The sequence below is a fragment of the Salvelinus namaycush genome, chromosome 1, assembly GCF_016432855.1.
Source record: "Salvelinus namaycush isolate Seneca chromosome 1, SaNama_1.0, whole genome shotgun sequence".
In the NCBI taxonomy this organism is placed as follows: Eukaryota; Metazoa; Chordata; class Actinopteri; order Salmoniformes; family Salmonidae; genus Salvelinus; species Salvelinus namaycush.
The window spans coordinates 72,765,354-72,783,825 of record NC_052307.1 but is presented as its reverse complement, the minus strand read 5'-3'; the positions used below and the strand labels follow the sequence as shown (position 1 = coordinate 72,783,825).

The 18,472-nt window shown below is 42.1% G+C and overlaps 1 protein-coding gene across 1 annotated transcript in view; it reads right to left on the bottom strand.

Moving 5' to 3' along the window:
- The window catches only part of LOC120052860 (otogelin-like), a 131,449-nt gene that overhangs the window by 101,744 nt on the left and 11,233 nt on the right, over positions 1–18,472 (bottom strand). Inside the window, exons 5-8 of the mRNA XM_039000050.1 lie at positions 13,279–13,487; positions 12,777–12,960; positions 4,506–4,615; positions 4,084–4,209 (exon numbers count right to left, since the gene is read on the bottom strand). Of these exons, the coding sequence (XP_038855978.1) occupies positions 4,084–4,209; positions 4,506–4,615; positions 12,777–12,960; positions 13,279–13,487 (629 nt within the window). The remainder of the gene's footprint in view (positions 1–4,083; positions 4,210–4,505; positions 4,616–12,776; positions 12,961–13,278; positions 13,488–18,472) is intronic.

The window sequence follows — 18,472 nt, the reverse complement described above, 5'->3', positions numbered from 1 at the left end:
ACATTCAGACAGAGAGAGGAATAGGAGACAGACAGAATTCAGTTGGTCTAGACATTGAGAGATGGGTTTGAATATGGGTCTCTAATATGTCTAATTCAGGGAGAGAGACATTCAGACAGAGAGAGGAATAGGAGACAGACAGAATTCAGTTGGTCTAGACATTGAGAGATGGGTTGGAATATGGGTCTCTAATATGTCTAATTCAGGGAGAGAGATATTCAGACAGAGAGAGGAATAGGAGACAGACAGAGAATTCAGTTGGTCTAGACATTGAGAGATGGGTTGGAATATGGGTCTCTAATATGTCTAATTCAGGGAGAGAGACATTCAGACAGAGAGAGGAATAGGAGACAGACAGAGAATTCAGTTGGTCTAGACATTGAGAGATGGGTTGGAATATGGGTCTCTAATATGTCTAATTCAGGGAGAGAGACATTCAGACAGAGAGAGGAATAGGAGACAGACAGAATTCAGTTGGTCTAGACATTGAGAGATGGGTTGGAATATGGGTCTCTAATATGTCTAATTCAGGGAGACAGGATATGGGGAGAGTGTGGAAGACAGATGGTTTGTAAAGGGTTAATAAGTAGATTTTACACCGTTAGAATTAACGTTTTAACTCGTTAATTGAAATTAACCAATTAGTTATAACTGTTTATTAATGATTCAGAAACTATCCACAAACAAATTACTAACAGTATAGAAACTACCCATAAACTCTTTCCAGCCCCTTTATAAAGTATTATTTTCTAAAGTATTATTTTCTAAAGTATTATTTTCTAATGAATTATGTTATAAAGTATTAGGTTATAAAGTATTATTTCATAAAGTATTATTTTATAAAGTAGTATTTTATAAAGTATTATTTTATAAAGTATTATTTTATAAAGTATTATGTTATAAAGTATTATTTTATAAAGTATTATTTTATAAAGTATTATGTTATAAAGTATTATTTTATAAAGTATTATTTTATAAAGTATTATGTTATAAAGTATTATGTTATAAAGTATTATTTTATAAAGTATTATTTTATAAAGTATTCAAAATGCAAAATAAAGAGGGAGCGCTGCTTTGGAATCACGTATGAAGACAAAGAGAGGTGCTCATGGGAGAACGGGGAATAACAAACAAACAAAGTTTCGGCCGTGTAAAAGCATCATACTTCAAAAACAAACAAAAGGAGTCTCTCTTGTGGAAAAGTTAAAAAGCCTTTATTTTATTATTATTATTTATTATATTATTTAAGCCTCTATTCCATATTCAAAAATAAAAACGCACCAACGCGTTGGCCTCACAGGCCTCCTTCCTGTCGCCGTACCTTTAATGTAAAGTATTACAAAGTAAAAAACAGTAACAGTAATCAACAACAATAAGTCTCACCATCGGGACAGTAGCATCCGTCTAGACACAGTAATCAACAACAATAAGTCTCACCATCGGGACAGTAGCATCCGTCTAGACACAGTAATCAACAACAATAAGTCTCACCATCGGAGCAGTAGCATCCGTCTAGACACAGTAATCAACAACAATAAGTCTCACCATCGGGGCAGTAGCATCCGTCTAGACACAGTAATCAACAACAATAAGTCTCACCATCGGAGCAGTAGCATCCGTCTAGACACAGTAATCAACAACAATAAGTCTCACCATCGGAGCAGTAGCATCCGTCTAGACACAGTAATCAACAACAATAAGTCTCACCATCGGGGCAGTAGCATCCGTCTAGACACAGTAATCAACAACAATAAGTCTCACCATCGGGGCAGTAGCATCCGTCTAGACACAGTAATCAACAACAATAAGTCTCACCATCGGAGCAGTAGCATCCGTCTAGACACAGTAATCGACAACAATAAGTCTCACCATCGGGGCAGTAGCATCCGTCTAGACACAGTAATCAACAACAATAAGTCTCACCATCGGGGCAGTAGCATCCGTCTAGACACAGTAATCGACAACAATAAGTCTCACCATCGGGGCAGTAGCATCCGTCTAGACACAGTAATCAACAACAATAAGTCTCACCATCGGGGCAGTAGCATCCGTCTAGACACAGTAATCAACAACAATAAGTCTCACCATCGGGGCAGTAGCATCCGTCTAGACACAGTAATCAACAACAATAAGTCTCACCATCGGGGCAGTAGCATCCGTCTAGACACAGTAATCAACAACAATAAGTCTCACCATCGGGGCAGTAGCATCCGTCTAGACACAGTAATCAACAACAATAAGTCTCACCATCGGGGCAGTAGCATCCGTCTAGACACAGTAATCAACAACAATAAGTCTCACCATCGGGGCAGTAGCATCCGTCTAGACACAGTAATCAACAACAATAAGTCTCACCATCGGGGCAGTAGCATCCATCTAGACACAGTAATCAACAACAATAAGTCTCACCATCGGGGCAGTAGCATCCGTCTAGACACAGTAATCAACAACAATAAGTCTCACCATCGGGGCAGTAGCATCCGTCTAGACACAGTAATCAACAACAATAAGTCTCACCATCGGGGCAGTAGCATCCGTCTAGACACAGTAATCAACAACAATAAGTCTCACCATCGGGGCAGTAGCATCCGTCTAGACACAGTAATCAACAACAATAAGTCTCACCATCGGAGCAGTAGCATCCGTCTAGACACAGTAATCAACAACAATAAGTCTCACCATCGGGGCAGTAGCATCCGTCTAGACACAGTAATCAACAACAATAAGTCTCACCATCGGGGCAGTAGCATCCGTCTAGACACAGTAATCAACAACAATAAGTCTCACCATCGGAGCAGTAGCATCCGTCTAGACACAGTAATCAACAACAATAAGTCTCACCATCGGGGCAGTAGCATCCGTCTAGACACAGTAATCAACAACAATAAGTCTCGCCATCGGGGCAGTAGCATCCGTCTAGACACAGTAATCAACAACAATAAGTCTCACCATCGGGGCAGTAGCATCCGTCTAGACACAGTAATCAACAACAATAAGTCTCACCATCGGGACAGTAGCATCCGTCTAGACACAGTAATCAACAACAATAAGTCTCACCATCGGGGCAGTAGCATCCGTCTAGACACAGTAATCAACAACAATAAGTCTCACCATCGGGGCAGTAGCATCCGTCTAGACACAGTAATCAACAACAATAAGTCTCACCATCGGGGCAGTAGCATCCGTCTAGACACAGTAATCAACAACAATAAGTCTCACCATCGGGGCAGTAGCATCCGTCTAGACACAGTAATCAACAACAATAAGTCTCACCATCGGGGCAGTAGCATCCGTCTAGACACAGTAATCGACAACAATAAGTCTCACCATCGGGGCAGTAGCATCCGTCTAGACACAGTAATCGACAACAATAAGTCTCACCATCGGGGCAGTAGCATCCGTCTAGACACAGTAATCGACAACAATAAGTCTCACCATCGGGGCAGTAGCATCCGTCTAGACACAGTAATCAACAACAATAAGTCTCACCATCGGGGCAGTAGCATCCGTCTAGACACAGTAATCGACAACAATAAGTCTCACCATCGGGGCAGTAGCATCCGTCTAGACACAGTAATCGACAACAATAAGTCTCACCATCGGGGCAGTAGCATCCGTCTAGACACAGTAATCGACAACAATAAGTCTCACCATCGGGGCAGTAGCATCCGTCTAGACACAGTAATCGACAACAATAAGTCTCACCATCGGGGCAGTAGCATCCGTCTAGACACAGTAATCGACAACAATAAGTCTCACCATCGGGGCAGTAGCATCCGTCTAGACACAGTAATCGACAACAATAAGTCTCACCATCGGAGCAGTAGCATCCGTCTAGACACAGTAATCGACAACAATAAGTCTCACCATCGGGGCAGTAGCATCCGTCTAGACACTGTAATCAACAACAATAAGTCTCACCATCGGGGCAGTAGCATCCGTCTAGACACAGTAATCGACAACAATAAGTCTCACCATCGGGGCAGTAGCATCCGTCTAGACACAGTAATCGACAACAATAAGTCTCACCATCGGGGCAGTAGCATCCGTCTAGACACAGTAATCAACAACAATAAGTCTCACCATCGGGGCAGTAGCATCCGTCTAGACACTGCAGCTTGTTGTCGATACACATTCTGTCCACGTTACAGGACACAGGGCAGCAGGTGATGCACTCCTTATACTGCAGACCTGGAGGACACGGCATCGCTGAGGAACACAGGAAGTGACACCGTGAGACAGGATGGAACATCACAAGACAGGAAGTGACATCGCGGGACATGAAGTGACATCACGAGACAGGAAGTAATATTACACATGTTTGACATTAAATTTGTCTTGGGGTTTGTTTCGTGTAATTACATACCATGTGTGACTTAAAGGAATAATATTTATTGGGGGGGGCAACAAGCCAACTGAAACAACACTTAATTATCTACACTAAAACAAGCTACAGTGGATCCTGCATGCGGGTATGGGTAAATAACGGTATGAAGGGTACCTACCACACTGTGGTATGTGAGTCCTCCAGTCCTTCAGTGGGTGGTCGGCGTGGGCACAGGCCCGGGCATACTCCGTGAACACCTGGCATACCACATCACCGTTGGGACCCGACCTTCATTCAGGGCAAGATGAAACAGAATACAACTCTTTCACTGAACAGAAGCCAAAGAAAGGTCGGCAGAAACACAGGACGTTACACTGACGTTCAGAACACGTACAAAGCACTTACAAGTGTTTAAGTGGAAGGGATGTAGAAGTATCCATTTGACTGTTTTCATCACGAACAAAAGTGATTAAAAAACAGTTCCTAGTTGCAGTATTTGTAGACTAGTTATTACTGACAGACAGAGGTCGTTGTAGACTAGTTATTACTAACAGACAGAGGTCATTGTAGACTAGTTATTACTAACAGACAGAGGTCGTTGTAGACTAGTTATTACTAACAGACAGAGGTCATTGTAGACTAGTTATTACTAACAGACAGAGGTCGTTGTAGACTAGTTATTACTAACAGACAGAGGTCATTGTAGACTAGTTATTACTAACAGACAGAGGTCGTTGTAGACTAGTTATTACTAACAGACAGAGGTCGTTGTAGACTAGTTATTACTAACAGACAGAGGTCGTTGTAGACTAGTTATTACTAACAGACAGAGGTCATTGTAGACTAGTTATTACTAACAGACAGAGGTCGTTGTAGACTAGTTATTACTGACAGACAGAGGTCATTGTAGACTAGTTATTACTAACAGACAGAGGTCATTGTAGACTAGTTATTACTAACAGACAGAGGTCATTGGAGACTAGTTATTACTAACAGACAGAGGTCATTGTAGACTAGTTATTACTAACAGACAGAGGTCATTGTAGACTAGTTATTACTAACAGACAGAGGTCGTTGGAGACTAGTTATTACTAACAGACAGAGGTCATTGTAGACTAGTTATTACTAACAGACAGAGGTCGTTGTAGACTAGTTATTACTAACAGACAGAGGTCATTGTAGACTAGTTATTACTAACAGACAGAGGTCGTTGTAGACTAGTTATTACTAACAGACAGAGGTCGTTGGAGACTAGTTATTACTAACAGACAGAGGTCGTTGTAGACTAGTTATTACTAACAGACAGAGGTCATTGTAGACTAGTTATTACTAACAGACAGAGGTCATTGTAGACTAGTTATTACTAACAGACAGAGGTCATTGTAGACTAGTTATTACTAACAGACAGAGGTCATTGTAGACTAGTTATTACTAACAGACAGAGGTCATTGTAGACTAGTTATTACTAACAGACAGAGGTCATTGTAGACTAGTTATTACTAACAGACAGAGGTCATTGTAGACTAGTTATTACTAACAGACAGAGGTCATTGTAGACTAGTTATTACTAACAGACAGAGGTCATTGTAGACTAGTTATTACAGACAGACAGAGGTCGTTGTAGACTAGTTATTACTAACAGACAGAGGTCGTTGTAGACTAGTTATTACTGACAGACAGAGGTCGTTGTAGACTAGTTATTACTGACAGACAGAGGTCGTTGTAGACTAGTTATTACTAACAGACAGAGGTCCTTGGAGACTAGTTATTACTAACAGACAGAGGTCGTTGTAGACTAGTTATTACTAACAGACAGAGGTCGTTGTAGACTAGTTATTACTAACAGACAGAGGTCATTGTAGACTAGTTATTACTAACAGACAGAGGTCGTTGTAGACTAGTTATTACTGACAGACAGAGGTCGTTGTAGACTAGTTATTACTAACAGACAGAGGTCGTTGTAGACTAGTTATTACTAACAGACAGAGGTCGTTGTAGACTAGTTATTACTAACAGACAGAGGTCGTTGTAGACTAGTTATTACTAACAGACAGAGGTCGTTGTAGACTAGTTATTACTAACAGACAGAGGTCGTTGTAGACTAGTTATTACTAACAAACAGAGGTCGTTGTAGACTAGTTATTACTAACAGACAGAGGTCGTTGGAGACTAGTTATTACTAACAGACAGAGGTCGTTGGAGACTAGTTATTACTAACAGACAGAGGTCATTGTAGACTAGTTATTACTAACAGACAGAGGTCATTGTAGACTAGTTATTACTAACAGACAGAGGTCGTTGTAGACTAGTTATTACTAACAGACAGAGGTCATTGTAGACTAGTTATTACTAACAGACAGAGGTCGTTGTAGACTAGTTATTACTAACAGACAGAGGTCATTGTAGACTAGTTATTACTAACAGACAGAGGTCATTGTAGACTAGTTATTACTAACAGACAGAGGTCGTTGTAGACTAGTTATTACTGACAGACAGAGGTCGTTGTAGACTAGTTATTACTAACAGACAGAGGTCATTGTAGACTAGTTATTACTAACAGAGGTCGTTGTAGACTAGTTATTACTGACAGACAGAGGTCGTTGGAGACTAGTTATTACTAACAGACAGAGGTCGTTGTAGACTAGTTATTACTAACAGACAGAGGTCGTTGGAGACTAGTTATTACTAACAGACAGAGGTCGTTGTAGACTAGTTATTACTAACAGACAGAGGTCGTTGGAGACTAGTTATTACTAACAGACAGAGGTCATTGTAGACTAGTTATTACTAACAGACAGAGGTCATTGTAGACTAGTTATTACTAACAGACAGAGGTCGTTGGAGACTAGTTATTACTAACAGACAGAGGTCGTTGGAGACTAGTTATTACTAACAGACAGAGGTCATTGTAGACTAGTTATTACTAACAGACAGAGGTCGTTGGAGACTAGTTATTACTTACAGACAGAGGTCGTTGTAGACTAGTTATTACTAACAGACAGAGGTCATTGTAGACTAGTTATTACTAACAGACAGAGGTCGTTGGAGACTAGTTATTACTAACAGACAGAGGTCGTTGTAGACTAGTTATTACTAACAGACAGAGGTCGTTGTAGACTAGTTATTACTAACAGACAGAGGTCGTTGTAGACTAGTTATTACTAACAGACAGAGGTCGTTGGAGACTAGTTATTACTAACAGACAGAGGTCATTGTAGACTAGTTATTACTAACAAACAGAGGTCGTTGTAGACTAGTTATTACTTACAGACAGAGGTCGTTGTAGACTAGTTATTACTAACAGACAGAGGTCGTTGTAGACTAGTTATTACTAACAGACAGAGGTCGTTGTAGACTAGTTATTACTGACAGACAGAGGTCGTTGTAGACTAGTTATTACTAACAGACAGAGGTCGTTGTAGACTAGTTATTACTAACAGACAGAGGTCGTTGTAGACTAGTTATTACTAACAGACAGAGGTCGTTGTAGACTAGTTATTACTAACAGACAGAGGTCGTTGTAGACTAGTTATTACTGACAGACAGAGGTCGTTGTAGACTAGTTATTACTAACAGACAGAGGTCGTTGTAGACTAGTTATTACTAACAAACAGAGGTCGTTGTAGACTAGTTATTACTTACAGACAGAGGTCGTTGTAGACTAGTTATTACTAACAAACAGAGGTCGTTGTAGACTAGTTATTACTAACAGACAGAGGTCATTGTAGACTAGTTATTACTAACAGACAGAGGTCGTTGTAGACTAGTTATTACTAACAGACAGAGGTCGTTGTAGACTAGTTATTACTAACAGACAGAGGTCATTGTAGACTAGTTATTACTAACAGACAGAGGTCATTGTAGACTAGTTATTACTAACAGACAGAGGTCATTGTAGACTAGTTATTACTAACAGACAGAGGTCATTGTAGACTAGTTATTACTAACAGACAGAGGTCGTTGGAGACTAGTTATTACTAACAGACAGAGGTCGTTGTAGACTAGTTATTACTAACAGACAGAGGTCGTTGTAGACTAGTTATTACTAACAGACAGAGGTCGTTGGAGACTAGTTATTACTAACAGACAGAGGTCGTTGTAGACTAGTTATTACTAACAGACAGAGGTCATTGTAGACTAGTTATTACTAACAGACAGAGGTCGTTGGAGACTAGTTATTACTAACAGACAGAGGTCATTGTAGACTAGTTATTACTAACAGACAGAGGTCGTTGGAGACTAGTTATTACTAACAGACAGAGGTCATTGTAGACTAGTTATTACTAACAGACAGAGGTCATTGTAGACTAGTTATTACTAACAGACAGAGGTCGTTGTAGACTAGTTATTACTAACAGACAGAGGTCATTGTAGACTAGTTATTACTAACAGACAGAGGTCATTGTAGACTAGTTATTACTAACAGACAGAGGTCGTTGTAGACTAGTTATTACTAACAGACAGAGGTCGTTGTAGACTAGTTATTACTAACAGACAGAGGTCATTGTAGACTAGTTATTACTAACAGACAGAGGTCGTTGTAGACTAGTTATTACTAACAGACAGAGGTCGTTGGAGACTAGTTATTACTAACAGACAGAGGTCATTGTAGACTAGTTATTACTAACAGACAGAGGTCATTGTAGACTAGTTATTACTAACAGACAGAGGTCGTTGTAGACTAGTTATTACTAACAGACAGAGGTCATTGTAGACTAGTTATTACTAACAGACAGAGGTCGTTGTAGACTAGTTATTACTAACAGACAGAGGTCATTGTAGACTAGTTATTACTAACAGACAGAGGTCATTGTAGACTAGTTATTACTAACAGACAGAGGTCGTTGTAGACTAGTTATTACTGACAGACAGAGGTCGTTGTAGACTAGTTATTACTAACAGACAGAGGTCATTGTAGACTAGTTATTACTAACAGAGGTCGTTGTAGACTAGTTATTACTGACAGACAGAGGTCGTTGGAGACTAGTTATTACTAACAGACAGAGGTCGTTGTAGACTAGTTATTACTAACAGACAGAGGTCGTTGGAGACTAGTTATTACTAACAGACAGAGGTCGTTGTAGACTAGTTATTACTAACAGACAGAGGTCGTTGGAGACTAGTTATTACTAACAGACAGAGGTCATTGTAGACTAGTTATTACTAACAGACAGAGGTCATTGTAGACTAGTTATTACTAACAGACAGAGGTCGTTGGAGACTAGTTATTACTAACAGACAGAGGTCGTTGGAGACTAGTTATTACTAACAGACAGAGGTCATTGTAGACTAGTTATTACTAACAGACAGAGGTCGTTGGAGACTAGTTATTACTTACAGACAGAGGTCGTTGTAGACTAGTTATTACTAACAGACAGAGGTCATTGTAGACTAGTTATTACTAACAGACAGAGGTCGTTGGAGACTAGTTATTACTAACAGACAGAGGTCGTTGTAGACTAGTTATTACTAACAGACAGAGGTCGTTGTAGACTAGTTATTACTAACAGACAGAGGTCATTGTAGACTAGTTATTACTAACAGACAGAGGTCATTGTAGACTAGTTATTACTAACAGACAGAGGTCGTTGTAGACTAGTTATTACTAACAGACAGAGGTCGTTGTAGACTAGTTATTACTAACAAACAGAGGTCGTTGTAGACTAGTTATTACTAACAGACAGAGGTCGTTGTAGACTAGTTATTACTAACAGACAGAGGTCGTTGTAGACTAGTTATTACTAACAGACAGAGGTCATTGTAGACTAGTTATTACTAACAGACAGAGGTCATTGTAGACTAGTTATTACTAACAGACAGAGGTCATTGTAGACTAGTTATTACTAACAGACAGAGGTCATTGTAGACTAGTTATTACTAACAGACAGAGGTCGTTGGAGACTAGTTATTACTAACAGACAGAGGTCGTTGGAGACTAGTTATTACTAACAGACAGAGGTCGTTGTAGACTAGTTATTACTAACAGACAGAGGTCATTGTAGACTAGTTATTACTAACAGACAGAGGTCATTGTAGACTAGTTATTACTAACAGACAGAGGTCGTTGTAGACTAGTTATTACTAACAGACAGAGGTCGTTGGAGACTAGTTATTACTAACAGACAGAGGTCATTGTAGACTAGTTATTACTAACAGACAGAGGTCATTGTAGACTAGTTATTACTAACAGACAGAGGTCGTTGTAGACTAGTTATTACTAACAGACAGAGGTCGTTGGAGACTAGTTATTACTAACAGACAGAGGTCGTTGTAGACTAGTTATTACTAACAGACAGAGGTCGTTGGAGACTAGTTATTACTAACAGACAGAGGTCGTTGGAGACTAGTTATTACTAACAGACAGAGGTCATTGTAGACTAGTTATTACTAACAGACAGAGGTCATTGTAGACTAGTTATTACTAACAGACAGAGGTCGTTGTAGACTAGTTATTACTAACAGACAGAGGTCGTTGGAGACTAGTTATTACTAACAGACAGAGGTCGTTGTAGACTAGTTATTACTAACAGACAGAGGTCGTTGGAGACTAGTTACTACTAACAGACAGAGGTCGTTGTAGACTAGTTATTACTAACAGACAGAGGTCGTTGTAGACTAGTTATTACTAACAGACAGAGGTCGTTGGAGACTAGTTATTACTAACAGACAGAGGTCATTGTAGACTAGTTATTACTAACAGACAGAGGTCGTTGTAGACTAGTTATTACTAACAGACAGAGGTCATTGTAGACTAGTTATTACTAACAGAGGTCGTTGTAGACTAGTTATTACTGACAGACAGAGGTCGTTGGAGACTAGTTATTACTAACAGACAGAGGTCATTGTAGACTAGTTATTACTAACAGACAGAGGTCGTTGTAGACTAGTTATTACTAACAGACAGAGGTCATTGTAGACTAGTTATTACTAACAGACAGAGGTCATTGTAGACTAGTTATTACTAACAGACAGAGGTCATTGTAGACTAGTTATTACTAACAGACAGAGGTCGTTGTAGACTAGTTATTACTAACAGACAGAGGTCGTTGGAGACTAGTTATTACTAACAGACAGAGGTCGTTGTAGACTAGTTATTACTAACAGACAGAGGTCGTTGGAGACTAGTTATTACTAACAGACAGAGGTCGTTGTAGACTAGTTATTACTAACAGACAGAGGTCATTGTAGACTAGTTATTACTAACAGACAGAGGTCATTGGAGACTAGTTACTACTAACAGACAGAGGTCGTTGTAGACTAGTTATTACTAACAGACAGAGGTCATTGTAGACTAGTTATTACTAACAGACAGAGGTCATTGTAGACTAGTTATTACTAACAGACAGAGGTCGTTGGAGACTAGTTATTACTAACAGACAGAGGTCGTTGTAGACTAGTTATTACTAACAGACAGAGGTCATTGTAGACTAGTTATTACTAACAGACAGAGGTCATTGTAGACTAGTTATTACTAACAGACAGAGGTCATTGTAGACTAGTTATTACTAACAGACAGAGGTCATTGTAGACTAGTTATTACTAACAGACAGAGGTCATTGTAGACTAGTTATTACTAACAGACAGAGGTCATTGTAGACTAGTTATTACTAACAGACAGAGGTCATTGTAGACTAGTTATTACTTACAGACAGAGGTCGTTGGAGCAGCTAGCCATGTAAGACAGAGGACTGACAAACTCATGACAGCCTGTAAAAGGTTCCTCCAGAAGCATTGCACACACCTCCTCCACTTTCTGTCATGGTGAAAACAAAGTAAGCACAAGTTCCAAGGTTACCTCACACAAACCCAGGACAGGAAAATAATCACACAAACCCAGAACATGAAAATAATCACACAAACCCAGAACATGAAAATAATCACACAAACCCAGAACAGGAAAATAATCACACAAACCCAGAACAGGAAATGAATCACACAAACAGAACAGGAAATGAATCACACAAATCCAGAACAGGAAAATAATCACACAAACCCAGAACAGGAAATGAATCACACAAACCCAGAACAGGAAAATAATCACACAAACCCAGAACAGGAAATGAATCACACAAACCCAGAACAGGAAAATAAAGAACATACACAGAGTTCAAGTAGCTGTTTTGAGGGGAAGGAAATCTATAAAAGTGTGTAAGACTCAAAAATCGACTTTTTAAATAATTGTGGTCTCTCAGGTAGAGACTGAGAACCACTGGTCCTAGCAGAGACTTGGCAGTTAGCAGCACCAGAGATGTCTCCTTAACACAACCACCACCTGTATGTGAGGGTTAAGGTCAGGGTTATTTACCACCTGTATGTGAGGGTTAAGGTCAGGGTTATTCAATACCTGTATGTGAGGGTTAAGGTCAGGGTTATTCACCACCTGTATGTGAGGGTTAAGGTCAGGGTTATTCACCACCTGTATGAGAGGGTTAAGGTCAGGGTTACTCACCAGTAGTATGTGTGGGTCACGTGAGGCGCAGGGCGAGGGTCAGGGTTACTCACCAGTAGTATGTGTGGGTCACGTGAGGCGCAGGGCGAGGGGAACATGGAGGGCACCATGGGACACCTGACCTGGTGAAGCTCCTCCTCCACCCAGCTGTTCCCAAACATGGACAGGTCCTCCGTCACCACACCTGTATGGGAAGACAGCAGAACGTTGCCACCATTACAGTACAATGCTTCAGTCCTCTCTTGCAAGATTTTGTTCCAGCCCTACCTCTAACACACCTGATTGTAGCAGTAATGTGCTCTTCAGGGCTTTACAGACCTACAGCAGAGATGGAGCAAAAGCCTGCACACCTATGAGCTTTCCAGAGGGAGTGGTGGCCCCTCTTTCTCTGTTCTTACCGTAGCTGGTCTTCAGTCCCTCCTCTACTGTCCTCTCTGTCTCTATTCTTACCGTAGCTGGTCTTCAGGTCCTCCTCTACTGTCCTCTCTGTCTCTGTTCTTACCGTAGCTGGTCTTCAGGTCATCCTGTACGTCTGCGTTGAAGTTGCCACACAGACCGCAGGTCCTGCCCACCCACTCTGGGCTCAGCTTGATGTAAACAGAGCCACTGTGTCCGTCCCAGGCCAGGGTGAAGCCATGTTGCTGGGTCACCAAGACATAGCGGGAGATCCTCTCCAGCTCCACGTCATGGATGTGGTGAGGCAGCTGAACACTGCATGGGGGGAGAAGGAGAGAAGGAGGAGAGGAGGATGGGAGGAGGAGAGGAGGATGGGAGGAGGAGAGGAGGACGGTAGAAGGAGAGAAGGATGGGAGGAGGAGAGGAGGATGGAAGGAGGAGAGGAGGACGGGAGGTGGAGGAGAGGAGGACGGGACGAGGAGAGGAGAGGAGGAGAGGAGGACGGGAGGAGGAGAGAAGGATGGGAGGATGAGAGGAGGAGGAAAGGAGGAGAGAAGGAGGAGAGAAGGAGGACGGAAGGAGGAGAAAAGGAGAGGAGGAGGAGAGGAGGAGGAGGAGAGGAGGATGGGAGGAGGTGGAGAGGAGAACGGGAGGAGGAGAGGAGGAGAGGAGGATGGGAGGAGGAGGAGAGGAGGACGGGATGAGGAGAGAAAGAGAAGAGGAGGACGGGGGGAGGTGGAGAGGAGGACGGGACGAGGAGAGAAGGAAGAGAGGAGGATGGGAGGAGGAGAGAAGGAGGAGAGGAGAACGGGAGGAGGAGAGGAGGACGAGAGGAGGAGGAGAGGAGAGGTCAAATCAGTCAACCAGGGTTCTCTAAGTGTGTACAGTCATGGCCAAAAGTTTTGAGAATGACACAAATATTAATTTTCGCAAAGTTTGCTGCTTCAGTGTCTTTAGATATTTTTGTCAGATGTTACTATGGAATACTGAAGTATAATTTCAAGCATTTCATAAGTGTCAAAGGTTTTTATTGACAGTTACATGAAGTTGATGCATAGACTAAATATTTGCAGTGTTGACCCTTCTTTTTCAAGACCTCTGCAATCGGCCCTGGCATGCTGTCAATTAACTTCTGAGCCACATCCTGACTGATGGCAGCCAATTCTTGCATAATCAATGCTTGGAGTTTGTCAGAATTTGTGGGTTGCAAGGTGCTCCATCATGCTGGAAAAGGCATTGTTCGTCACCAAACTGTTCCTGGATGGTTGGGAGAAGTTGCTCTCGGAGGATGTGTTGGTACCATTCTGTATTCATGGCTGTGTTCTTAGGCAAAATTGTGAGTGAGCCCACTCCGTTGGCTGAGAAGCAACCCCACACATGAATGGTCTCAGGATGCTTTACTGTTGGCATGACACAGGACTGATGGTAGCGCTCACCTTGTCTTCTCCGGACAAGCTTTTTCCGGATGCCCCAAACAATCGGAAAAGGGATTCATCAGAGAAAATGACTTTACCCCTGTCCTCAGCAGTCCAATCCCTGTACCTTTTGCAGAATATCAGTCTGTCCCTGATGTTTATCCTGGAGAGAAGTGGCTTCTTTGCTGACCTTCTTGACAGCAGGCCATCCTTCAAAAGTCTTTGCCTCACTGTGCGTGCAGATGCACTCACACCTGCCTGCTGCCATTCCTAAGCAAGTTCTGTACTGGTGGTGCCCCGATCCCGCAGCTGAATCAACTTTAGGAGACGGTCCTGGCGCTTTCTGGACTTTCTTGGGTGCCCTGAAGCCTTCTTCACAACAATTGAACCGCTCTCCTTGAAGTTCTTGATGATCCGATCAATGGTTGATTTAGGTGCATTCTTACTGGCAGCAATATCCTTGCCTGTGAAGCCCTTTTTGTGCAAAGCAATGATGACGGCACGTGTTTTCTTGCAGGTAACCATGGCTGACAGAGGAAGAACAATGATTCCAATCACCACCCTCTTTTTGAAGCTTCCAGTCTGTTATTCGAACTCAATCAGCATGACAGAGTGATCTCCAGCCTTGTCCTCGTCAACACTCACACCTGTTGTGGCAGGGCTGAAATGTAGTGGAAATATTTGGGGGGGATTCAGTTCATTTGCATGGCAAAGAGGGACTTTGCAATTAATTGCAATTCATCTGATCACTCTTCATAACATTCTGGAGTATATGCAAATTGCCATCATACAAACTGAGGCAGCAGACTTTGTGAAAATTAATATTTGTGTCATTCTCAAAACTTTCATTCACTCTTTTTCTGGACCTCAATTAGTTGAGATAGACCAGGAGTTGGACACCTGAAAGCCTGCACACCCAGTACCTCTCTTCCAGTTCGAGTCAAGACCAAGACCGGGGGGCGAGGGGTCCGAGACCAAGACCGGAGGGGTGAGAGGGGTCCGAGACCAAGTTGTCACCGTTTCTGTTCGATTTGATTGTTGTTTCCTTTGGTTACCGCTGGAGGGCACCCGTACCTTGTTTTCTAGTTTCCAGGGTTACCCTGATCATTACTTATTAGTTTCACCTGTGTTTAATTACCTTCTCTGTTCACCTGGTTGCCTTGCTAACTAGATTCCTCTGTTGGCCTGTATCGTTGCTTAGGTCTCATGTTTTGTTCAGTGTACTCTTGTACTGTTGCCTTGTTTTCTGTCAAGACTTTAGGTAAAAGATCTGGAAGTACCCTTATCTCTGCTCGCTGTGTTTCTCAGCGCCTGGGTTCGAGTTCAGACTAGCATTATTGTAACACAAGTCAAGACTGAGACCAGAACAATGAAAGTCCAATTCAAAACCAGGGTTGGTCTTCAAATGGGTCAAATCACCATAATAACAAGATCTCAACATGTCCAGTATTTCTGTGTTCGTATTCCAGAAGAACAAATGGATTCTTTAGATATTCCGAATGGTGATGAAATGGATGCGGAGGACAAACAGAGAGACACTCTACACATAATCACTAACCCACTCATTTGATTTGATTTGATTTGAAACAGGTCTATAATAGATCAAAAAGACTTAAGTATGTTCCAACTTCCGCCGGTCTCCCCTTTACTAAATAGAGCTTGGAAACAATCTCTTATCTCTTATCTACCTGCAAATCAAGGACATTCTGACCCCCGCCACAAAGTTTGAGGATATTTTTCTTACATAAGTAAAGGACAGTAATGTTACGAGTAAAGTAGAAAGCCCAGGCAGGTTTCAATAGTCAATAAGATATTGTGTCATGAAAGGAGTGTGGATATTTGGCGAAGCGGTTTAATGGGCCGACTGAATGAGAGCTGGTAAATATTTGATTTTCACTCCGTTGGCCCCGGTTGGACTCGGCAAGAAATTACGAGACCTCATTGTCCGAGACCGAGTCAAGATTGAGTAAAAACACAGAGACAAGACCTCAATATGTTGTCTGGAGACCAGACTCACTACAACACTGCCTGAGTTATATAGACACAACGGGACCAGACCTCAATATGTTGTCTGGAGACCAGACTCACTACAACACTGAGTTATATAGACACAACGGGACCAGACCTCAATATGTTGTCTGGAGACCAGACTCACTACAACACTGAGTTATATAGACACAACGGGACCAGACCTCAATATGTTGTCTGGAGACCAGACTCACTACAACACTGAGTTATAGAGACACAACGGGACCAAACCTCAATATGTTGTCTGGAGACCAGACTCACTACAACACTGAGTTATAGAGACATAACGGGACCAGACCTCAATATGTTGTCTGGAGACCAGACTCACTACAACACTGAGTTATAGAGACACAACGGGACCAGACCTCAATATGTTGTCTGGAGACCAGACTCACTACAACACTGAGTTATAGAGACACAACGGGACCAGACCTCAATATGTTGTCTGGAGACCAGACTCACTACAACACTGAGTTATAGAGACACAACGGGACCAGACCTCAATATGTTGTCTGGAGACCAGACTCACTACAACACTGAGTTATATAGACACAACGGGACCAGACCTCAATATGTTGTCTGGAGACCAGACTCACTACAACACTGAGTTATAGAGACACAACGGGACCAGACCTCAATATGTTGTCTGGAGACCAGACTCACTACAACACTGCCTGAGTTATAGAGACACAACGGGACCAGACCTCAATATGTTGTCTGGAGACCAGACTCACTACAACACTGAGTTATATAGACACAACGGGACCAGACCTCAATATGTTGTCTGGAGACCAGACTCACTACAACACTGAGTTATATAGACACAACGGGACCAGACCTCAATATGTTGTCTGGAGACCAGACTCACTACAACACTGAGTTATAGAGACACAACGGGACCAGACCTCAATATGTTGTCTAGAGACCAGACTCACTACAACACTGAGTTATAGAGACATAACGGGACCAGACCTCAATATGTTGTCTGGAGACCAGACTCACTACAACACTGAGTTATAGAGACACAACGGGACCAGACCTCAATATGTTGTCTGGAGACCAGACTCACTACAACACTGAGTTATAGAGACACAACGGGACCAGACCTCAATATGTTGTCTGGAGACCAGACTCACTACAACACTGAGTTATAGAGACATAACGGGACCAGACCTCAATATGTTGTCTGGAGACCAGACTCACTACAACACTGAGTTATATAGACACAACGGGACCAGACCTCAATATGTTGTCTGGAGACCAGACTCACTACAACACTGAGTTATAGAGACACAACGGGACCAGACCTCAATATGTTGTCTAGAGACCAGACTCACTACAACACTGAGTTATAGAGACATAACGGGACCAGACCTCAATATGTTGTCTGGAGACCAGACTCACTACAACACTGAGTTATAGAGACACAACGGGACCAGACCTCAATATGTTGTCTGGAGACCAGACTCACTACAGCACTGAGTTATAGAGACACAACGGGACCAGACCTCAATATGTTGTCTGGAGACCAGACTCACTACAACACTGAGTTATATAGACACAACGGGACCAGACCTCAATATGTTGTCTGGAGACCAGACTCACTACAACACTGAGTTATAGAGACATAACGGGACCAGACCTCAATATGTTGTCTGGAGACCAGACTCACTACAACACTGAGTTATAAAGACACAACGGGACCAGACCTCAATATAATGTCTGGAGACCAGACTCACTACAACACTGAGTTATAGAGACACAACGGGACCAGACCTCAATATGTTGTCTGGAGACCAGACTCACTACAACACTGAGTTATATAGACACAACGGGACCAGACCTCCATATGTTGTC